The 24,844-nt window shown below is 42.7% G+C and overlaps 1 protein-coding gene across 2 annotated transcripts in view; it reads left to right on the top strand.

Moving 5' to 3' along the window:
* The window catches only part of SLC23A1 (solute carrier family 23 member 1), a 1,686,654-nt gene that overhangs the window by 1,522,970 nt on the left and 138,840 nt on the right, over positions 1-24,844 (top strand). For both annotated transcript variants that reach the window (XM_073620757.1, XM_073620758.1), the window contains exon 13: positions 4,829-4,972. In XM_073620757.1, coding sequence (XP_073476858.1) covers positions 4,829-4,972 — 144 coding nt within the window. The remainder of the gene's footprint in view (positions 1-4,828; positions 4,973-24,844) is intronic.

The raw sequence follows: 24,844 nt of genomic DNA, 5'->3' as shown, positions 1-24,844 counted from the left end.
GATACACAGTCTATGCTGACAGGTCTGCAGTCCTGCAATTGGAGACACATTCCACAAGCAGTGCACTGATAATAGAAGATAAGTGCGATTGGACAGCCTGTGACAGTGGGGAAGGAGATCCAGGTGTCAGCCCCACAATAAATAAGGCACTTGACCCCCCTTGCCCCCTCCCATGGACACCCATGAATATAGGTGCTCTCCCAATTAATAGACCTACTTACAATGACAAAAATATAACCTACAATTAAAATCCCGCCATTAAACAGAAAGCGACAAAAAAAACAAAAGGTTCTTTGCCTAGCAGAATGTACCTGATACAGCGGACAGAGAATCAAGATCCCAAACACAGAACAGCAAAAATGTTCAAAAAAACTTGCAGTATGGTTCTCTTACCATGGGCCGGCCTTTTGCTGGTTCTGGTTATGGATCCTTTTCCCCCTCGATGTCCGCTGGATTAGGAAGATCTGTTGGCTTCTGTCTGGCCCGCCATCTGTAGTGGAAATTTTATAAGCTTTGTCTATAAGCAGATAATTGCTCTGAAAAGCACAATTACAGCTCTCTTGTATAATGCTGGGAAAGCGCGCTTTTATATCTCCAAGTAACACAGACAGACACTGGTATCACGTTGAGCTTAGCAAAATCCTGCTTAGTAGGAGCTGCTGCCTTTCTTTATACTGTTAAACATGAATAACAAAAGGAAGGTGGTGGCTTCAGAATCGGCCAATCAGACACTTATATTCCTTCAAAAGAACCAATCAGGCACATGTATATATTCAAACAGAATTCCAGTAGTGATGTGTGCAAACGGTCGTGTGCAGATCCATGTGGACAGTTTCCTACTGAGACACAATGTGCCTCACATTTGTAAATACTACAAAGATGGCTCCGATGATCACGGCTGTGTGCACTTTCCTACCGCTACCATTGACACACGCCATACCCTACCATTGCTCAATGAGCTATACTTTCATATGGTTAGGCTACTGTTCCCATGTACGCAGATCTGTTTGTTAGGAGCATTAATGCAGTCACCATGAGGTGGCCAGTCTCTTGGCGAGGCATAAACGAACATCACTTAAAGGGCCAACAGATCTGCCGTGTCCACGGGAAGGTTTCCGCAATCAATGGTCCTCCACCGACGTCTGTATGTGCGAATACGCTTGCATGAGTGTATTGCAGCAAAACTGACACTAGGGGACATCTGACAACATACATTAATAAAAATATCCACAGCAACAACGACCCTAAACATACAGCCAGAGCTACAATGGAATGGTTTAGATCAAAGCATATTCATGTGTTAGAATGGCCCAGTCAAAGTCCAGACCTAAATCCATTTGAAAATCTGTGGCAAGACTTGAAAATTGCTGTTCACAGACACTCTCCATCCAATCTGACAGCTTGAGCTATTTTTGCAAAGTAGAATGGGCAAAAATGTCACTCTCTAGATCTACAAAGTTGGTAGAGACATACCAAACAGAACTTGCAACTGTAATTGCAGCAAAAGGTAATTCTACAAAGTATTGACTCAGGGGCTGAATATAAATGCACACCACACTTTGCAGATATTTTTTTGTAAAAAAATTTGAAAACCATTAATCATTTTCTCTTCCACTTCACAATTATGTGCCATTTTGTGGTGGTCTATCAAATAAAATCCCAATAAAATACATTTAGGTTTTTGGTTGTAACATGACAAAATGTGGAAACTTTCAAGGGGTATGAATACTTTTTCAAGGCACTGTAGCATGTTTGCAGTATCTGGTCATCTCCTGTAGTGTGTCTGCGGACTCTGACCATCTTCTGTAGTGTCTCTGCATTCTCTGACCATCTTCTGTAGTGTGTCTGCATTTTCTGATCATCTTCTGTAGTATGTCTGCAGCCTCTGACCATCTCCTGTAGTATGTCTACCACTAAATATTATGTACATCATTTTGGTGTGTCAGGGGCTATAGTTGAGGCCCCCAAAATCTCCTCACTGGGATGCAGTCTCAAACCAAGCTATATTTCCACAAAATAAATGGAGTGTAGGAGAGTCAGAACAACCCCTTTGTGGCTTAAAGTGTATTTTTCACATATGCTGCAGTTACTTCCACCCCTCTCAAAATCAATGTAGAAATCACAGATTGAATTTTCTTGCCACTGTAGTCTAAAATGGACGTTTGATTTGACCCCACTAATGATTACAAAAACAAATTTATGTTTTTACAACAAAAAATGTCAAACAAAATTGCATCTCCAGCCTAACTCTTGAACATTCAGCATTGTATCTGCTGATCCTTCTCTTACTGAATATAACCAATATTTGTAAAAGAAAGGGAGTGTCACCAGCTCAGTAAAAGGCATCAAAAAACAATTCCTACCATATTGAAAAGAAAAAAAGTGGAAAGTTCCCCACAGGGCTTTTTAGCAGCAAAGAGGAGTCAAATATTTTGTAAAAAAAATCACAGATTTTTTATTATTATTTCAAAGGATGGTTAGACACAAAACATATATAAAAAATTAATTAAAATATGAGCTCTGGTATATACAAGGCGAGACAAATTAGGCTAGGAAAGGTTATACATCAAGAGTGATACATTATTACACTTGAAATTGCACTATCCGATGTATGGAAATGCCCCAATGCATTTCGACCTCAAAGGTTATGGTCTTCTTCAGGGGGTCCTTACATTTCTATAAATACATCAAGAGGACAGATTTCAATATTCTAATTGTCAAATAATTTAATATCCAATACATTATCATTTATTACGTCAACATTATTTTGTGTTTGATTCATGTAATCACAGTGTATTTACCCTTTCCACCAGGAAGGCTTGCTTAACCAGAGGCTTCTTTAAAAACCAGATAATCCTCTCAAGTGAGATCCCGGACCCACTGAGAGCCTGTCCATGCTCTCAACTCAAGGGGGCGACCCCGATCTGTGAGGCATACAAGTGGTCACATGTTTAACGGCCCCCCAATGGGGAATCAAAAGGGAAGGAGCACCTGAAAATTGTAATTATACATAATTAGCATACCAAAGAGGTAAGGGTAGTTTTTTAGGACAGTGTGAGAGGGGGAGAATCTTAATGAAAGGAGTCCCCCTCCGTGCACTGCTGGGGTTGTTTCAATCTTAGCTCAGTATATAATCTAGTTTTTTTTTCTCCATAGAGGGGTTGGGAAGTTTATATCCAATCCCTATATAGGAGAAACCATGTCACACCGTACATGGTATATCATTTTCTATTTGGTTGCGATAGTGAATTATGCGTTGTTCCCACAATCATCTTAGTATTAGACATACAACAGATGATCTGGGTATGTTATAAACAGTAAGGTGTGACACAATAATATTGTGTCGGCAAGATAAAGAGAGGAAATAGGTGCGTGTGTGTGTGGTTACTGCTTATGGCAGCCAAATGAGTGTAATCCATTAGAAAAAATGCATGTCATAAAAAAGGGTGTAGTATGGAAAATATATGTGTATTAAATCAAATATAAGTTGAGGGTGTGCACATAAGCAATTCGTGCCCATACCACAAAACAAGCAAACACAAGCGAAAAACAAAAATAAATAAGATAGAAACTGGGGAAGCCCAGCCTTCCAGAACGCCGAGGTGGCCACAAAAGTTTTTAAGTTTTTGTCACCTTTTTAACATTCCTATCTTATTTATTTTTATTTTTCACTTGTGTTTGTTCACTTGTGATCATCTGTTGTATGTCCAATACTAAGATGATTGTGGGAACAACGCATAATTCACTATTGCAACCAAATAGAAAATGATATACCATGTACGGCGTGACATGGTTTCTCCTATATAGGGATTGGATATAAACTTCCCAACCCCTCTATGGAGAAAAAAACTAGATTATATACTAAGCTAAGATTGAAACAACCCCGGCAACGCACGGAGGGGGACTCCTTTCATTAAGATTCTCCCCCTCTCACACTGTCCTAAAAAACTACCCTTACCTCTTCGGTATGCTAATTATGTATAATTACAATTTTCAGGTGCTCCTGCCCATTTGATTCCCCGTTGGGGGGGCCGTTAAACATGTGACTACTTGTAAGCCTCACAGATCGGGGTCACCCCCTTGAGTTGAGGGCATGGACAGGCTCTCAGTGGGTCCGAGATCGCACTTGAGAGGATTATCTGGTTTTTAAAGAAGTCTCTGGTTAAGCGAGCCTTCCTAGTGGAAAGGATAAATACACTGTGATTACATGAATCAAACACGAAATAATGTAGACGTAATAAATTATACTGTATCTGATATTAAATTATATGACAATTAGAATATTGAAATCTGTCCTCTTGATGTACTGTATTTATAGAAATGTAAGGATTCCCTGAAGAAGACCATAACCTTTGAGGTCGAAATGCATTGGGGCATTTTCATACATCGGATAGTGCAATTTCAAGTGTAATAATGTATCACTCTTGATGTATAACCTTTTCTAGCCTAATTTGTCTCACCTTGTATATACCAGAGCTCATATTTTGATTATTTTTTTATATGTTTTGTGTCTAACCATCCTTTGAAATAATAATAAAAAATCTGTGATTTCTTACAAAATATTTGACTCCTATTTGCTGCAAAAAACCCCCGTGGGGAACTTTCCACTTTTTTCTTTTCAAAGATTGTAATTGGGGTGTGCAGCCCCCTCAGACTCTCATATATGTGTCGCTCTATGATACAATTCCTACCACATATCCCGTTTCTATCATTTAAACATGTTTTTGTTTATATTTTCTTGTGGATTTTCTCTGTAATTGGGTTTGTGACGTCATGCATGTTTCACTTTTTTATGTTCTAAATATTATTTTTATGTTTTTATGTTCAGGAATGATTACTGCTATTGGCTTATCCAATCTGCAATTTGTAGATATGAATTCATCAAGAAACTTATTTGTCTTGGGTTTTTCCCTGTTTTTTGGATTAGTCCTACCAAATTACTTGGATGCAAATCCTAACTGCATTGAGACAGGTATGTTAAATGTAATTTTTGCTCTAAGGAAAATTTCAGCATAATTTTATGCACACACGTTGAGTTATTTTTTTAGTTTGTTATATAGTATTTTTTTGTAATTCACATTTTTTGGCTGTACCATATTTTCATTGCTGTGTTATATATAGAGATTTGAAATTTCTCCCTGTAGTGATTATCTGTATATTGCTGCTATCATGCAGACTTCCTTTCTTAAAAATAAGTGTATCTTTATAGTCATTCTAAAAGTGGGTTATGCATGAAATGAATATAATAAGGTAATCATGTCCAGCTGAAAAATAATTAAATCAAGACCAACAAATCAAGAAAAATAACTAAAAAAAAAGTACATAAACATCAGTATAAAATACAACCACTTCAATACAGGGCACTTATACACCTGCCTGCCCAGACCAATTTTCAGCTTTCAGCGCTGTCGCAGTTTGAATGACAATTGCGCGGACATCCAACTCTGTACCCAAACTAAATTTTTATCATTTTGTTCCCACAAATAGAGCTTTCTTTTGGTGGTATTTGATCACCTCTGCGGTTTTTATTTTTTGCTAAATCCTGGGTGGGATCCAAGGGGGGGCTGTGCTGATAAACAATCAGCACAGACCCCCCCGTCAGGAGAGCAGCCGATCGGCTCTCCTCTACTCGCGTCTGTCAGGCGCGAGTAAGGAAATCCGATCACCGGCTGTTCCTATTTACATCGTGATCAGCCGTGATTGGACACGACTGATCACGTGGTAAAGAGTCTCTGTCAGAGACTCTTTACCTAGATCGGTGTTGCGGGGTGTCAGATTGATACCCTGCAACAACGATCGCCGCAATGCGCGCCCCCGGGGGTGCGCAGCGGCTCTATATCCTGTATACGGCGGACGGCAAGTGGTTAAGAATATTAAATTAACACCAACTTGTTCAATGTGTGCAGCAACTACACCTAAAAAAGCAGCAAGATGCTTAACCACTTGCTGACAGCTTAACACATATATTCGGTTGAAGGGGTTAAAACTTACCATCAAGCCTCCATCTCACCTTACCTCGACCCATGGCCCTGAAAGTACTGCAATTTTAGACACACACATTGGTACGTGAAATACAGAAACAAATTTATTTCAGTGCGTCACATCATGGTATACAAAGAAATGTGGGTGGTAATATTTCTTTCCACCAATAAGAGGTACATGTTAGATGACATAATAAAATAGATTTATAGTTATAACTCTATAAGAGAAACAATTAAAAACATCCAAGCGGTGCTCCTCTCAGTAAAGCTTATACCGACTGATAGGCAAATGAAATGTCTCTGTTGTATACATAAAAAGACTTGAGCAAAGCAAAGTATATTAGAGTGTACGTAGAGTCTCCAAGTGGGGAAATAGAGTGTGTGTGTAGCAGGTTTGATGAGTGCACCATTCACCATACGATTTATCACCTTGTGCTCCACACACCCCCACAAGGGGTTCTAACTCATCAGAACCCGGGGGTTAATAGGCCTTTAACAGCTTCCTATGGTCCGGTCACTCCTGGAATCCTCATAGGTGAATGTTTAGAGCAGCCACCAAAATCCACATCAGGTTCAGGCCCCCCACTGACTGCTCCTCCCAGAGGACAGCTGCGGCCCAGCGGATCCCTCCTCACTGCAATTCCCGGTAGCTTAGGACCACAGAACAAGATCATTCAGCATCTTCATTACCCTCTCCTCTCATTATTTGTCAATTTTTTATCTCATTAATTATTAGTCTCCTTTTTTTGTGTTTCATACCTGATATTACATAGCGCTCAGATAGGAGGAGTGTGGTAGGGCGGGTTCCTTCCTTTTGGTATTGATGTTAGATGACATATTTCCTTTACCATAAGGGGAGTACCCCATATTCATTATCATTATCCAATCATAAAATACACTTATTAGAATACATTGAATTATACCTGAGATATGGAAAAGTTTGCCTAATATATATTTGCAGCACAGACTTTTCCAGTAGACAAGACTAGACAAGTTTCTCTTTCTTTACTTGTGTAGAAATAGTGAAACTTACTCAAGTTCCTCACATATAACCACAGCTATCTCACAAACTGATGATAAAGGAGCGCTCTACCAGCCTCAAGCATTGTTCATAATTATATTAAACAATTCGTTAACCCTTCACAATCACCCTTTTGTCATAAACTGACAATTATAAATCTTGTCTCAAATATGCACCATCCTAGATTGCTTTCCTATAAATGCATCGGCCTATCTTTATAAGCATATATATCAATATGCACATTAAAATTAACATATGACAAGACCATAATATATAAATGAAGGTCATTTAAACCGTTATCTCAACTGTATAGCAAATGTCCATGAAAAAATAAGGGGAACATGACAGTCTTTAGGTTACTAAAATCGTCTTCAACAACATAGAAAAGAACAAAAAAAGACTCTCTCTCGTATGGCTTGCAAATGTCCATAAATCTCCAGATTATGCAAAATTCCACATTATTTCATTCCTCAAGTTAATTTCCTAAACTTCTAAAACACCACTAAGTATTCTGTACCCGTTCATACCATCAGAAGAGATCTAATACCTTTTTAAAAGCTTGCCTCTTGGTAAGGACAGAACTTGACATCCACAGACAGACTGGCAAAGAAATAAAGAAGTCATCCATTTGGGCTAGGTCATTTAGGTCTTCAGGCTGGCACCTCAGATTTCTCTCTTGTGGTGTTCACTGGAACTTTCAGGCCTTGGGTTGGCATCATGGCTCTTCCTCAAGGCATTCCCAGGAACTTTTCCAACAGGAGTCCCTTTCAACCTTCAGCTTGTGAAAACGTAGGGAAGTGTACCAGGATGATGGTTTTGCAGAGCTACTCATCATCCCAGGACCCAGGGGGCGTATTTGCCATGAGGCAAACAAGGCATTTGCCTTGGGCGGCAGTTTTCAGGATGGGGTGTCGCCACCTCCAGGCTACCTCTTCCTGCCACTTCACTTTAATCATAACATGACACCAGCTGAGTTTTTTTCTTCTTTTTCTTCTTTCACCTCTGTATATACCATAGTTTGTAGATGCTATAACCTTTCATTGTCTGAGCGTATTAACCTTGTCCACTTCACAATTGAATAACCTAGTAACACAACTGAAATGATATGTTCTGATTAATCAATGAATGTTTTACTATACAGGGAAATGCAAAATATACACCATTAGTTGGAGACTGAGTCTTTTTACTCTTTTCCTAGTGTGTTTTTTCTAGAACCTATTAAAAATATATACATCAATGTGAGTACTGCTGCAAACTTAAGTACCTAATGAGGGGCAACATTTTTAGGTTTAGTTTCTTCCGCTTGTATGTCAGAGCTAGAGCATGCAAATATCTATTAACTTTATAGGACTATAAAACATCCTGCAAAACTACAAAACTTCATGTAGCACTTCACACATAAAATAATAATTCATAAGAATATACTCGATACTATGGGCTAATTTAACTTCCATTTAACTTATAATATTAGATATAAATTACAAGGATGTTTATGCGTGAAATAAGTAGATGCAGTGGCAAGGCTTTAATGCTTAGCCACTACACATGTGTTCAATAGCGTCAGGAGGTTGTGTGCTGAGAGCATACTCATAGACCTCTCCCAGCACACTGACAAAGTGATCACCGACAGCTCATGGCCAAGGATCCTAATCAAGAGCCAGTAGGGTGGGCTCCTGATCATGTGTGATACATTTCTTTGGTGAAAATAACCCAAAGTGGTGTATATTATTATAGTCTGTAGGAAACTACGGTGTGTGTAATATATATATATATATATATATATATATATATATGCATGTATATATGAAGATTGATCAATCCTGATGTACTTGAGGCCCGAAAATGCCAGGATAGTGCAAATGACCCTGTGCAAATGCACAGTCCAAGGTAAGGGGCATGGTGAGTTTTTTGAAGTCGTAATTATTTTTGTCACACTTGTTTGGAAAATTAAAAAAATAAATTGGATTTTTTTTTTACATACTGTCACCGATGTAGTACAGCGTCATCATATATTTTTTTTTTCAATTTTTCATTTTTTCTTTCTTTTTAATCATATATTTTTCCCTTTGTTATGATTTTGTTTGCATACTATGATTGCTTTTAACAGTGAATATCAGTGAATATCAAGGATAAATATAGTATATATATTACATGCGCACAGGATTGAAACCATTCAGAGCCTGACTGCTCCTCCCAGAGGACAGCTGCGGCCCAGCGGATCCCTCCTCACTGTAATCCCTGGTAGCTTAGGACCACAGAACAAGATCATTCAGCATCTTCATTCCCCTCTCCTCTCATTATTTGTCAATTTTTTATCTCACTAGTTATTAGTCTCCTTTTTTTGTGTTTCATACCTGATATTACATAGCGCTCAGATAGGAGGAGAGTGGTAGGGCGGGTTCCTTCCTTTTGGTATTGATGTTAGATGACATATTTCCTTTACCATAAGGGGAGTACCCCATATTCATTATCATTATCCAATCATAAAATACACTTATTAGAATACATTGAATTATACCTGAGATATGGAAAAGTTTGCCTAATATATATTTGCAGCACAGAATTTTCCAGCAGACAAGACTAGACAAGTTTCTCTTTCTTTACTTGTGTAGAAATAGTGAAACTTACTCAAGTTCCTCACATATAACCACAGCTATCTCACAAACTGATGATAAAGGAGTCCAAGAAGTTCTTAAAGTCCATAAGGATAATTAGTAGCCTGTAGATGGTGCAGGTAGCCAGTGAAGTATAAAACACTTAGGGTAGAAGTTCTATCTAATTATCTGCTAGCCACACTTACATGTATAGAATTTTACTTGTAAGAATATTTTATCAGAAGCAACCATTTTGTTCTAAATTCACTACCACAGAGTGTCAAAAGTTTCAGTTCGTGTCCAGTTGTCCATAGCAATATCAAAGTCCCGCTATAAGTCCCTGATGGTCGCCATTACTAGTATGAAATTAAATTAACAAAATTCCAGTATATATACCATAGTTTGTAGATGCTATAACTTTTGCGTAAACCAATCAATATAAGCTTACTGGGTTTTTTTTTTTTTACCAAAAATGTGTAGCAGAATACATATTGACCTAAATTTATAAAGAAATTTGATTTTTCTTTTTTTTTATTGGAAATGTTTTATTGCAGAAAGTAAAAAATATATTTTTTTTTTCAAAATTGTAATAAAAAAATGCAGTGGTGATCAAATACCACCAAAAGAAAGCTCTCTTTGTGGGAAACAAATGACATAAATTTTATTTGGGTACAGTGTTACATGACTGTGTAATTTTCAGTTAAAGTAATGCAGTGCCGTATCGCAAAAAATGGCCTGATCATGAAGGGGGAGTAAATCTTCCAAGGTCAGGACAACCATTTTTCCTAAATGAAGCTGATTCATTCAGTGTTTACTATTGTGATTAGCTGTGAATGGCCACAGATAATCACATATTACAGATGGGCTGTGATTGGCCCTATCTATATCATATAATCGCTGTGACTACTGTACAAGGATCCATTGCAGGGAATGAGCCACTGGAACACCCTAATGCCCCGTACACACGATAGGATTTTCCGAAGGAAAATGTTCTATGGGAGCTTGTTGTCGGAAATTCCGACCGTGTGTAGGCTCCATCGGACATTTTCCATCGGAATTTCCGTCACACAAAATTTGAGAGCTGGTTCTCAAATCTTTCGACAACAAAATCCGTTGTCGTAAATTCCGATCGTGTGTACACAATTCCGACGCACAAAGTTCCACGCATGCTTGAAATCAAGCAGAAGAGCCGCACTGGCTATTGAACTTCATTTTTCTCGGCTCGTCGTACGTGTTGTACGTCACGCGTTTTTGACATTTGGAATTTCCGACAAGATTTGTGTGACCATGTGTATGCAAGATGTATGCAAGATGCAAGTTTGAGCCAACATCCATCAGAAAAAAAACATGGATTTTGTTGTCGGAAAATCCTGTTGTGTGTACAGGGCATTACTGTGCCAAGGACCAGAGTACAAAGCTGTGACCGGTGTGCATAGAGAATGAGCCACTGCCAGGATACACACTGTTCTGGACTACAGACCGGAGTTGCCCAGGCAACCCAGAGTAAGCAGGCACCCAACTAGAGGGATCACTGCTGCTGTCATTGCTGGGTCTGGTGAGAGGGCCTGGCGACCATTACTTGCTATCACCACTAGAGACTGAGTCATTAGGAACTACTTTATTCTCTCTTGAGAAGAGGAGATTAAGGGGGATATAATCAACATGTACAAATATATAAGGGGTCCATATATTGAACTTGGTGTTGAGTTATTCACTTTACGGTCAACACAGAGGACAAGGGGGCACTCTTTATGCCTAGAGGAAAAGACATTTCATCTCCAAATACGGAAAGGTTTCTTCACAGTGAGAGCTGTGAAAATGTGGAATAGACTCCCTCCAGAGGTGGTTCTGGCCAGCTCAATAGATTGTTTTAAGAAAGGCATGCATTCTTTTCTATATGCACAAAATATAACTGGGTACTAACATTTATAGGTAAAGTTGATCCAGGAAAAATCTGATTGCCTTTTGGGGGTCAGGAAGGAATTTTTTACCCTGCTGTAGCAAATTGGATAATGCTTTGCTGGGGGTTATCGCCTTTTTCTGGATCAACTGTGGGTATAGGGTTGGGTATATGGGATTGTTTGATATTATTTTTTATTTATTTATTTATTTTTATGGTTGAACTAGATGGAATTGTGTCTTTTTTCAACCTGTCTAACTATGTAACTTAACCAGCTACCTTGTAGTTATAGTACTGCCTGCAGGCCTTGTTGGCTGCCTTAACCACTTCAGCCCCAGAAGATTTTACCCCCTTCCTGACCAGAGCATTTTTTGCGATTCGGCACTGTGCCGCTTTTGCTGACAATTGCGCGGTTGTGCGACGTTGTACTCAAACAAATTTGATGTCCTTTTTTTCCCACAAAGAGAGCTTTCTTTTGGTGGTATTTGATCACCTCTGTGTTTTTTATTTTTTGCGCTATAAACAAAAAAAGGCCGTCAATTTTGAATACAAAGCAATATTTTTTACTTTTTGCTATGATAAATATCCCCCAAAAATATATAAAAAAAAAATAATTTCTTCCACAGTTTAGGCCGATATGTGTTCTTCTACATATTTTTGGTAAAAAAATCGCAATAAGCGTATATTGATTGGTTTGCGCAAAAGTTATAGCATCTACAAAATAGGGGATAGATTTATGGCATTTTTATTATTATGGCAGGTACATCGGACACTTTTGACACTATTTGGGGGCCAGTACAGTACAAATAGCCACTCATTACTGTCTAAATTACACTGGCAGGGAAGGGGTTAAACACTAGGGGGCGATCAAGGGGTTAAGTGTGTCCTAGGGAGGTGTTCTAGTTGTAGGGGGGGTGAGCTCACTACAACATGACAGAGATCACTGCTCTCGATGACAGGGAGCAGTGGATCTCTGTCATGTTGCTAGGCAGAACAGGGAAATGCCTTGTTTACATCTCCCGTTCTGCCTGTCTTCACCGCAATCGCGGGCCGCCGGCGAATGTCGAGTTTGCGGGACCCGCAGGCAGGCGTGTCCGATAGCCGGCAAATTCAAATGGACGTACAGGTACGCCCATTTGCCTGCCTGTGCCATTCTGCTGACGTACATCTGTGTGCGGCGGTCGACAAGTGGTTAAAACATTCTAACGGTTACTGGGCTCCAACGTTTACCTGACTGAACAGTCAAGACTAAAAAAACTTCCCCTTTCAAAGTTGCTACGCAGAGACCTTTTTGTCCCTTTGCTTTGTTAAGAGGTACCTTTTGGCAGAAGCTGCACCATACCCCAGCCAATCCGCTAGAGTGCACTCTAAACCAGTAGTAATAATATCACATGTAGCCATGAGCTGGCTAAATTACCTGCAGTGTCAGGGGACGCTTTGCAACATCTGCCACAGGAATACTGTTTCCCCTAGTGCTCAGCACTGACACCGTTTGTCACATCCTGAATGCAGAGTGAGTGAGGAGAGGAGGATTTTGGGACATGTAGTCCAAGAAGCCGAGACTCACACTGGAGACTGATCGCTATGGACTACAAGTTCAAGCTGGCTGGAGGGAGAAGACAGACTGTTGGGAGAGAGGATATATAGCCTGTGTTGAGGAGTAGTCTTGGGACCACGGCCTTCATCTGGAAGCAGCAAAGGAAAGCCTCCGGTGGGCAAGTGTGGAGGTACCCATCATCGGCAGTGTCCAGTCAGTCTGGTGACAGTCAGGAGGTCACTAGGGATGAGCTTTCTTTTTTGGTCGAACATGAGTTCGCCTCAAACATTGGCTGTTCGCCTATTTGTCGAAAACCAAACATTATGGGCCGTTAGTGCCAAATTGGAGCGGCACGTAACAGCCCATAATGCACTGCGGGAGCGCAGTGCATTGCTGTATGATGATTGGCCAGAGCATGCACCATGACCTGCATGCTTTGGCCAATCACAGTGCCCTCAGCTAAGAGAGCCATAATTGGCCAATGGCAGGGTGCCTTTTGCCAATCATGGCCCAGGGGGACTAAGTCCACACCCCACACTATATAAGGCCGCCTGCAAATTGGCCTTGTGTAGTGTGTCATTGGCGTGGATGGAGAGAGAGTGTCATTTAGATTGAGCAGGCAGGCAGATTATTCAGTTAGCTGCAGTGTATTTAATATATATATATATATATATATATATATATATATATATATATATATATATATATATATATATATATACACAGTTAGTCTTGTGTATATATATATATATATATATATATATATATATATATATATCCACTGTATCCAGTTTAGCTCTGACTGCAGTCCGTTCCTGGTGTACTGTTTCTAATATACTTCAGGCAGGCAGGTGATGCAGTTAGCTGCAGTGTATTTAATATATATATATACAGTCAGTCTCATATATATATATGTATATATATATATATATATATATATATATATATATATATATATATATATATCCACTGTATCCAGTTTAGCTAGATCTGACTGCTGTCCGTTCCTTGTGTAATGTTTCTAATATACTTCAGGCAGGTGATTCAGTTAGCTGCAGTGTATTTAATATATATATACAGATAGTCTTGTGTGATATATAATATATATATATATCTATATATATATAGATATATATATATATGAATCCACTGTATCCAGTTTAGCTATATCTGACTGTAGGCCATTCCTGGTGTACTGTTTCTAATATACTTCAGGCGGTGTACACAGTAGGGATGAGCCTCGTATTCGAATCGAACGCATGTTCGACTCGAACATTGCCTGTTTGGTCGTTCGCCGAATTCCGAACAATATGGGCCATTTGCGCCAAATTCGAGTGGCGCGTCACGACCCATAATTCACTGCGGCATCGCAGTGCATTGCTGGCTGATGATTGCCCAAGCATGCACTATGACCCGCATGCTTGGCCAATCACAGCGCTGTCTGTACAGAGAGCCGTAATTGGCCAAAGCCAGGGGGTTTAGTACATGCCCCACACTATATAAGGTTGCCTGCACGGCGGCCCTGTGTAGTGTGTTCCGGCGTTGAGAGAAAGATAGATAGACAGAGATTCAGTGTCATTTGATTTAGGTTAGATAGAGTAGGCAGGCGAGTCAGTTAGCTGCACTTACAGTGTATTTTGTATATATATATATATACATCCTAGATGTTGTGTGTGTGTGTGTGTATATATATATATATATATATATATATATATATATATATATATATATACTATATTCAGTTTAGCTAAATCCGTTCCTGTTATTCTCTTCCTACTACTGACAGGCAGGCAGGTGTTTTTACAGTATTTACAGCTACCTGAAGAAAATTGCTGGTGTTCTTCTGATCCTATTAGTCCTATTAGCTACAGAATTTACAGTTAGTGTAGTGCGTCCTCTGCACAATATGCACCTAAAGCTACCTGAAGAAAATTAGTGTTCTTCAGATCCTATTAGTACAGTACCGCAGGCAGCTGCAGTATTTACAAGTTAGTGTAGTGCGTCCTCTGCACGGTGTGCACCTAAAGCTACCTGAAGAAAATTAGTGGTGTTTTTCTGATCCTATTAGTACAGTACCACAGGCAGCTGTAGTATTTACAAGTTAGTGTAGTGTGTCCTCTGCACAGTGTGCACCTAAAGCTACCTGAAGAAAATTAGCGTTGTTCTTCTGATCCTATTAGTACAGTACCGCATGCAGCTGCAGTATTTACAAGTTAGTTTAGTGCGTCTTCTGCACAGTGTGCACCTAAAGCTACCTAAAGAAAATTAGTGGTGTTCTTCTGATCCTATTAGTACAGTACCGCAGGCAGCTGCAGTATTTACAAGTTAGTGTAGTGCGTCCTCTGCACAGTGTGCACCTAAAGCTACCTGAAGAAAATTAGTGGTGTTTTTCTGATCCTATTAATACCACAAGCAAGCAGCTACAGTATTTAGAGTTAGTGTAGTGCGTCCTCTGCACAGTGTGCACCTAAAGCTACCTGGAGACAATTGCTGTTGTTCTGCTCCTATTAATACCACAGGCAGGCAGCTACAGTATTTACAGTTAGTGCACTGTGTCCTCTGCACAGTGTGCACCTAAAGCTATCTGAAGAAAATTAGTGGTGTTGTTCTGATCCTATTAATACCACAGGCAGGCAGCTAGAGTATTTACAGTTAGTGTAGTGAGTCCTCTGCACAGTGTGCACCTAAAGCTACCTGGAGACAATTGCTGTTGTTCTGCTCCTATTAATACCACAGGCAGGCAGCTACAGTATTTACAGTTAGTGTACTGTATCCTCTGCACAGTGTGCACCTAAAGCTACCTGAAAAAAAATAGTAGTGTTCTTCTGATCCTATTAATACCACAGGCAGGCAGCTACAGCATTTACAGTTAGTGTAGTGCATCCTCTGCAAAGTGTGCACCTAAAGCTACCTGGAGACAATTGCTGTTGTTCTGCTCCTACTAATACCACAGGCAGGCAGCTAGAGTATTTACAGTTAGTGACCTGTGTCCTCTGCACAGTGTGCACCTAAAGCTACCTGAAGAAAATTAGCGTTGTTCTTCTGATCCTATTAGTACAGTACCGCATGCAGCTGCAGTATTTACAAGTTAGTTTAGTGCGTCTTCTGCACAGTGTGCACCTAAAGCTACCTAAAGAAAATTAGTGGTGTTCTTCTGATCCTATTAGTACAGTACCGCAGGCAGCTGCAGTATTTACAAGTTAGTGTAGTGCGTCCTCTGCACAGTGTGCACCTAAAGCTACCTGAAGAAAATTAGTGGTGTTTTTCTGATCCTATTAATACCACAAGCAAGCAGCTACAGTATTTAGAGTTAGTGTAGTGCGTCCTCTGCACAGTGTGCACCTAAAGCTACCTGGAGACAATTGCTGTTGTTCTGCTCTTATTAATACCACAGGCAGGCAGCTACAGTATTTACAGTTAGTGCACTGTGTCCTCTGCACAGTGTGCACCTAAAGCTATCTGAAGAAAATTAGTGGTGTTGTTCTGATCCTATTAATACCACAGGCAGGCAGCTAGAGTATTTACAGTTAGTGTAGTGAGTCCTCTGCACAGTGTGCACCTAAAGCTACCTGGAGACAATTGCTGTTGTTCTGCTCCTATTAATACCACAGGCAGGCAGCTAGAGTATTTACAGTTAGTGTAGTGCGTCCTCTGCACAGTGTGCACCTAAAGCTACCTGAAAAAAAATAGTAGTGTTCTTCTGATCCTATTAATACCACAGGCAGGCAGCTACAGCATTTACAGTTAGTGTAGTGCATCCTCTGCAAAGTGTGCACCTAAAGCTACCTGGAGACAATTGCTGTTGTTCTGCTCCTACTAATACCACAGGCAGGCAGCTAGAGTATTTACAGTTAGTGACCTGTGTCCTCTGCACAGCGTGCACCTAAAGCTACCTGAAGAAAATTAGTGGTGTTCTGATGATCCTATTAATACCACAGGCAGGCAGCTACAGTATTTACAGCTAGTGTAGTGTGTCCTCTGCACAGTGTGCACCTAAAGCTACCTGGAGACAATTGCTGTTGTTCTGCTCCTATTAATACCACAGGCAGGCAGCTACAGTATTTACAGTTAGTGCACTGTGTCCTCTGCACAGTGTGCACCTAAAGCTACCTGAAGAAAATTAGTGGTTTTCTTCTGATCCTATTAATATCACAGGCAGGCAGCTACAGTATTTACAGTTAGTGCACTGTGTCCTCTGCACAGTGTGCACCTAAAGCTACCTGAAGAAAATTATTGGTTTTCTTCTGATCCTATTAATATCACAGGCAGGCAGCTACAGTATTTACAGTTAGTGCACTGTGTCCTCTGCACAGTGTGCACCTAAAGCTACCTGAAGAAAATTAGTGGTTTTCTTCTGATCCTATTAATACCACAGGTAGGCAGCTACAGTATTTATAGTTAGTGTAGTGAGTCCTCTGCACAGTGTGTACCTAAAGCTACCTGGAGACAATTGCTGTTGTTCTGGTCCTATTAATACCACAGGTAGGCAGCTACAGTATTTACAGTTAGTGTACTGTGTCCTCTGCACAGTGTGCACCTAAAGCTACCTGAAGACAATTGCTGGTGTTCTCATACTAATAATACTACAGGCAGACAGTTGATTCTGCTAGCTGCAGTATCAGTATATATATATATATATATACATCCCAGCTTTGTGCAGCTACATATCACTGCAGGCCATTAGTATGTCTGGAAGGCCAACAAGGAGAGGCAGACAGTCACAAGCCAATAAAAGAGGGCAAGCAGGCTCTGTGTCTAGAGGCAACAGTGCTGGTCGTGGACACGGTGCATCCTCATCAGCACATGGCCGTGGGACACGCTTGTCCTTTTTTTAGGCAGCTGGCCGTGTTGAGCCGCAACATGCAGAAGACTTGGTAGAGTGGATGACCAAGCCGTCCTCATCCTCCTCATCCTCTCTCACCCAGGCTCAGGGTACTTTGTCTGGCACAGCAGCTGCAAACGCGGCCTCTTCCCTTGGCTCAATGGCATCAGTCACTCCTTCCCTAGCCCCACCATGTCCTCCTGAGGATTCCCCTGAACTGTTTGACCACAGTGTTGGGTACATGCTCCAGGAGGATGCCCAGCGTTTTGAAGGCTCCGATGATGGTACCCAGCTAGAGGAAGGCAGTAACATGAGCCCAGAGAGAGGGGGTGCCCAAGAAGGACAGCAATCTGGCAGTCATGTTCCCCCAGCTGCAGCATACTGTCAGCTTTGCTCCAGTGATGAGGAGGGAGGGGGTGATGAGGTCACTGACTCCACGTGGGTGCCTGATAGGAGAGAGGAGGAGGAGGAGGCACATCACCAACGAGGCAGGATGCCCTCCAGGGGCCAGCTTAAGGGCAGCACACCGACTGCATCACACCGCAGAGCTCCACATGTGCAGGGCGCTGCTGTCTCTGCGCGTTATTCCAAAAGTTCTTTGGTGTGGGCCTTTTTTGAGACGAGTTACATAGTTACATAGTTACATAGTGTGCACGAGTGCATCAGATCCCACCGCTGCTATTTGCAACATATGTCTCAAGCGTATCTCTTGTGGCCAAAACATCTCCCGCTTGGGCACCACATGCTTGACCAGACATATGTTGACCTGCCATGCAGTTCGTTGGCAAGCGTACCTAAAAGACCCACACCAAAGAACAAAGAGGACCTCTCCTTGCTCCTCATCAGCTGGGATCTCCAACCCCACTATACCTTCAGTCCTTTCTGAGACCTGCACTGAGAGGAATGAAGGTGTAGAATTAGGTGTGTCACAGCCAAGTACTTGCGAGCAATCTGCTAGCTATCGGTACACCAACGTCAGATTGTACCAGGCAAATTTCCCTGCCCCAGCTGCTGCACTGCCAAAAGAAGTTTGCTCCCAGCCATCCACATGCCCAGCGGTTGAATGCTAGCTTGGCTAAATTGCTAGCACTTCAACTGCTGCCTTTTCAGTTGGTAGACTCTGCCCCCTTTCGTGAGTTTGTGGAATGTGTGGTTCCTCAGTGGCAGGTTCCCAAACGCCACTTTTTCTCACGGAAGGCGATTCTGGCTCTCTACCGGCATGTGGAAGGCAATGTCTTGGCCTCGCTGGACAGGGCGGTCAGCGGTGAGGTGCATATTACTGCTGACTCATGGTCCAGCTGGCATGGACAGGGACGTTACCTATCTTTCACCGTGCACTGGGTGACTCTTATGGCAGCTGGGAAGGATGCAGGACAAGGTGCAGTAGTGTTGGAGGTTGTTCTGCCACCACGCCTCCAAAATACTACTAGTGGTGATTCTGCCACACCTCTCTCCTCCACCCCCTCCTCTTCTTCTTCCTCCTTGGCCTCTTCCTGTGATTTGACTTCGGAACCAGCAGTGCTCCATAGACGTTCAAGGGGCTACGCAAGCACGCAGGCCAAAAGATGCCATATGGTGCTTGAGCTGGTGTGCTTAGGGGACAGGAGCCACACTGGGGCAGAGATTCTGTCAGCTCTGCAGGGGCAGGTTCAGAGGTGGTTGACGCCACACCAGTTTAAGGCAGGTATGGTGATTTGCGACAATGGCACCAACCTCCTCTCTGCCCTCCGACAGGGACAACTGACCCATGTGCCCTGTTTGGCTCACATCCTTAACTTGGTGGTGCAGCGGTTCTTGGGCAGGTACCCGGGCTTACAGGATGTCCTCAGGCAGGCCAGGAAAGTCTGTGTGCATTTCCACAGGAAATATAATGCCAGTGCTTGGCTGGCTGACCTCCAAAAGGAATTTAACCTGCCCAAGAACCGCCTAATCTGTGAAATGCCCACCAGGTGGAACTCAATGTTGGCCATGCTGCAGCGGCTGCACATGCAGCAAAGGGCCATCAGTGAGTACCTGTGCGACTATGGCACCAGGACAGGGTCAGGGGAGCTTGTTTTTTTTCCCCATGCCAGTGGGCCATGATCAGGGATGCATGCACTGTCCTGTCACCATTTGAGGAGGCCACAAGGATGGTGAGCAGTGACAGTTCATGCATCAGTGACACTGTCCCCCTTGGCCACCTGTTGGAGCACACGCTGCGTGGAGTAATGGACAGGGCACTTGGGGCAGAACAGAGGCAGGAAGAGGAGGCCTTCCTTAGCTCTCAAGGCCCCCTTTATCCAGACGGTGTTCCTGCGTGCCCGTCGATCACACAGGAAGAGGACTAGGAGGAGCAGGAGGAAGAGGAGGATGTGTCAGCATGGAGGTGGAGCCTGGCACTTAGCATCAGCAGCAGTCTTTAAGGGATCATTTACAGTCCCAAGAAACCCATGGACTTGTACATGGCTGGGAGGAGGTGGCTTCGGAATATGTCGTCCTTAGTGACCCAGAGGACTCCGGACCGAATGCCTCAGCAAACCTATGCTGCATGGCCTAACTGATCCTGCAAAGCCTGCGGAAGGAAAGCTTGTAAGAAAATTTTTGGTTCTGGGCGCCGCCACCAGTGGCTAAGGCCCAATTTTTTAGCCCCTGTTTAACAGTGGCGTGTAATTACAATTTTTAATGCAATATTTTCAAGGAGGGTTCATTGCTGCACTCAACTAGAGTATTTGTGAGGGGTTGCAGTGTTGTGGCACCAGCACCAGTGCCTAAGGCCCAATTTTTAAGCCCCTGTTTAACAGGGGCGTGTAATTACAATTTTTGATGCAATACTTTGCAGCAGGGCTCGTTCCTGCGCTCCAACGAGAGTATCTGTGAGGGTTTGCAGTGTTGTGCCACCAGCACCAGTGCCTCTTCCAATGATCATGCTGATAGCTTGTAAGAATATTTTTGGTTCTGGGCGCCGCCACCAGTGGCTAAGGCCCAATTTTTCAGCCCCTGTTTAACAGGGGCGTGTAATTACAATTTTTGATGCAATATTTTACAGGAGGGCTCATTCCTAGAGTATCTGTGAGGGGTTGCAGTGTTGTGGCACCAGTGCCTAAGGCCCAGTTTTTCTGCTACTGTTCAACAGGGACATGTAATTACAATTCTTGATCTAATATTTCACAGCAGGGCCCATTTCTGCGCCCACCAAGAGTAACTGTGAGGGCTTACAGTATTGTGGCAACACCAACACCTAAGGCCGCAATTTCTGCAGAGTATATAGGGCAGGCCCCTACTTTCAAACATCCAACTTACAAATGACTCGTACTTGCAAACGGAAGGAGACAACAGGAAGTGAGATGAAATCTACCCCTAGGAAGGGAAATTCTCTCCTGTAAGAGTTAATATGGGAAAAACGTGTCTCCTCTCCACTGATGCTTTATCACCAATCCTTGTTTCACCAAAAACCCCAAATTGTCAATAAACATTTGTCATTGGGACAGAAAGTGAGGTAAAATCTTCTGAAGAGGTGCACAGACAGCAAAACAAATGTGACAGGGGTGATAACTCTTCCCTATGTTTTCCAAAAAGCTTAAAAATAGATTTTTTGGCTGGAGCTACACTTTAAAAATGTACCAGTTCAAAATTACAAACAGATTCTACTTAACAACAAATCTACAGTCCCTGTCTTGTTTGCACCACCTGTATACTGCTGTTCAGAGAGCCTGGGGTTCCACGCCTTTCCTTTTTTTAATTTGGGTGCGGGGTTCCCCTTAATATCCATACAAAGGGCCTGGTAATGGACTGGGGGGTACCCATGCCGTTAGTCTCACTGATTTTCACCCATATAACCAGGTCCGGACATTACCTTAAAGCCATAAGCAGTTTTAAATGACTTTTATTACTTTAAAAATGTCATTTTGTGCAGGGACTGTTCTAAGCACGAGAAACGTGTGCCACTTTACAGGCATACTATAGACACCCCCCAGGTACGATATTTAAAGGAATATTTCACTTTTTTTTTCACTTTAAGCATCATTAAAATCACTGCTCCCGAAAAAACGGCCGTTTTTTAAAACTTTTTTGCATTGATACATGTCCCCTGGGGCAGGACCCGGGTCCCCAATCCTTTTTAGGACAATACAGTACACCCATAGTTGTAATTAAACTTCTGTTGGTGTACACAGTACTGTGCACTCATAGTGCAGTTGCTACTACTTTCCTAGTGGTGTACACAATACATACAGTGCAGCCATAGTTGTTATTAAACTTCTGTTGGTGTACACAGTACCGTGGACCCCTAGTGCAGTTGCTACTACTTTCCTGGTGGTGTACACAATACATACAGTGCACCCATAGTTGTTATTACACTTCTGTTGGTGTACACAGTACCGTGCACCCCTAGTACAGTTGCTACTACTTTCCTGGTGATGTACACAGTACACAATACAGTATAGAAACAAAATTTACAGCATGTCCGGAAGGCCACCAAGGAGAGGCAGACGCTCACAGGCCACAGGCCACTAAAAGCAGGTTCTGTGTCTACAATCGACAGTGCTAGTTGTGGACACGGTGCATCCTCAGCACGTGGCCGTGGGGCACGCTTGTCCTTTTTTCCTGCAGCTGGCCGTGTTATTGAGCCACAACATGCAGAAGAGTTGGTGGAATGCATAACAAAGCCGTCCTCATCCTCCTCTGTCACCCAGGCTCAGAGCAGTTTGCCTGCCAATGCAGCTGCCAAAGCGGCCTGTTCCATCAGCTCCATGTCAACAGTCACTCCTTCCCTAGCCCCACCACCATGCACGGAGAAGTCCCCCAAACTATTCGACCACAGTGTTGGGTACATGCTGCAGGAGGATGTGCAGCGATTTGAAGGCTCCAATGATGGTACCCAGGTTAAGGAAGGGAGTAACGTCAGCCTAGAGAGAGGGGGTGCCCAAGAAGGTCAAGAAACTGGCTGTCATGTTCCCCCAGCTGCAGCATACTGCCAAGTTTGCTCCAGTGACGAGGAGGGAGGGGATGATGAGGTCACTGACTCAACTAGGGTGCCTGATAGAAGAGAGGAGGAGGCACATCTCCAATGAGGTAGGATGCCCTCCAGGGGGCAGCTTAAGGGCAGGCGCCCTATTGCATCACACCACAGAGCTCCGCAGGTGCAGAGCGCTGCTGACTCCCCGCATATTTTGAAAAGTTCTTGGGTGTGGGCCTTTTTTGACACGTGTGCAGCAGACTGCACCATTGCTGTTTGCAACATATGTCTGAAGCGTATCAAGCTTGGCCAAAACAGCAGCCACTTGGGCACCACATGTTTGACCAGACATATGATGACCTCCCATGCAGTCCGTTGGCAACAGCACTTAAAAGACCCACATCAAAGAACAAGACCTCTCCTTGCTCCTCATCAGCTGGGATCTCCAACCCCATTATACCTCCAGTCCTCTCAGAAACCTGCACAGAGAGGAATGAAGGTATAGAAATAGGTGTCCCAAGTACTTGCGGCCAATCTGCTAGCGGTACACCAACATCGGATTTTAGCAGGCAAATTTCCCTACCCCAGTTGCTAAACCGTCAAAAGAAATTCAGTCCCAGCCATCCACATGCTCAGCGTCTGAATGCTAGCTTGGCCAAATTGCTAGCACTGCAACTGCTGCCTTTTCAGCTGGTAGAATCTGCCCCCTTTTGCAAATTTGTGGAATGTGCGGTACCTCAGTAGCAGGTTCCCAAATGCCATTTCTTTTCATGGAAGGCCAATCCGGTTCTCTCCCAGCATGTGGAAGGCAATGGCTTGGCTAGGGATGAGCCGAGCACCCCCCCGGTTCGGTTCGCACCAGAACCTGCGAACGGACCGAAAATTTACGCGAACTTTAGAACCCCATTGAAGTCTATGGGACTCGAACGTTCAAAATCTAATTTTAAAGGCTAATTTGCATGGTATTGTCCTAAAAAGGGTTTGGGGACCCGGGTCCTGCCCCAGGGGACATGTATCAATGCAAAAAAAAAAAAGGGGGGAGCAGTGATTTTAATGATATTTAAAGTGAAAAAAAAGTGAAATATTCCTTTAAATATCGTACCTGGGGGGTGTCTATAGTATGCCTGTAAAGTGGCACGTGTTTCCCATGCTTAGAACAGTCCCTGCACAAAATGACATTTTTAAAGGAATAAAAGTCATTTAAAACTGCTTGCGGCTTTAATGTAATGTCGGGTCCCAGCAATATGGATGAAAATCAGTGAGACAAACAGCATGGGTACCCCCCCAGTCCATTACCAGGCCCTTTGGGTCTTGTATGGATATTAAGGGGAACCCTGCACCCAAATTAAAAAAAGGAAAGGCGTGGGGCCCCCAGGCCTTATATACTCTGAACAGCAGCATACAGGCGGTGCAAACAAGACAGGGACTGTAGGTTTGTTGTTAAGTAGAATCTGTTTGTAATTTTGAACTGGTACATTTCTAAAGGATGTTTAAAAGTAGGGGTCTGCCCTATATACTCTGCAGAAATTGGGGCCTTAGGTATTGCCACAACACTGTAAGCCCTCACAGTTACTCTGGGTGGGCACAGGAACGGGCTCTGCTGTGAAATATTAGATGAAGAAATGTAATTACATGCCCCTGTTGAACAGGGTCAGAAAAATTGGGCCTTTGGTGGTGGTGGTGGTGGTGGTGCTGGTGCCACAACACTGTAAGTCCTCACAGTTACTCTTGGTGGGCGCAGAAACAGGCCCTGCTGTGAAATATTAGATCAAGAATTGTAATTACATGCACCTGTTGAACAGGGGCAGAAAAATTGGGCCTTTGGTGGTGGTGGTGGTGGTGTTGCCACAACATTGTAAGTCCTCACGGTTACTCGTGGTGGGCGCTGGAACGGGCCCTGCTGTAAAATATTAGATCAAGAATTGTAATTACATGCACCTGTTGAACAGGGGCAGAAGAATTGGACCTTTGGTGGTGGTGATGGTGGTGCTGGTGCCACAACACTGTAAGTCCTCACAGTTATTCTTGGTGGGCGCAGAAACGGGCCCTGCTGTGA

Source organism: Aquarana catesbeiana, linkage group LG03 (assembly GCF_042186555.1).
Source record: "Aquarana catesbeiana isolate 2022-GZ linkage group LG03, ASM4218655v1, whole genome shotgun sequence".
Lineage (NCBI taxonomy): Eukaryota > Metazoa > Chordata > Amphibia > Anura > Ranidae > Aquarana > Aquarana catesbeiana.
Note: the sequence above shows the minus strand (reverse complement) of the source record. Positions and strands in the feature narration are given on the sequence as shown.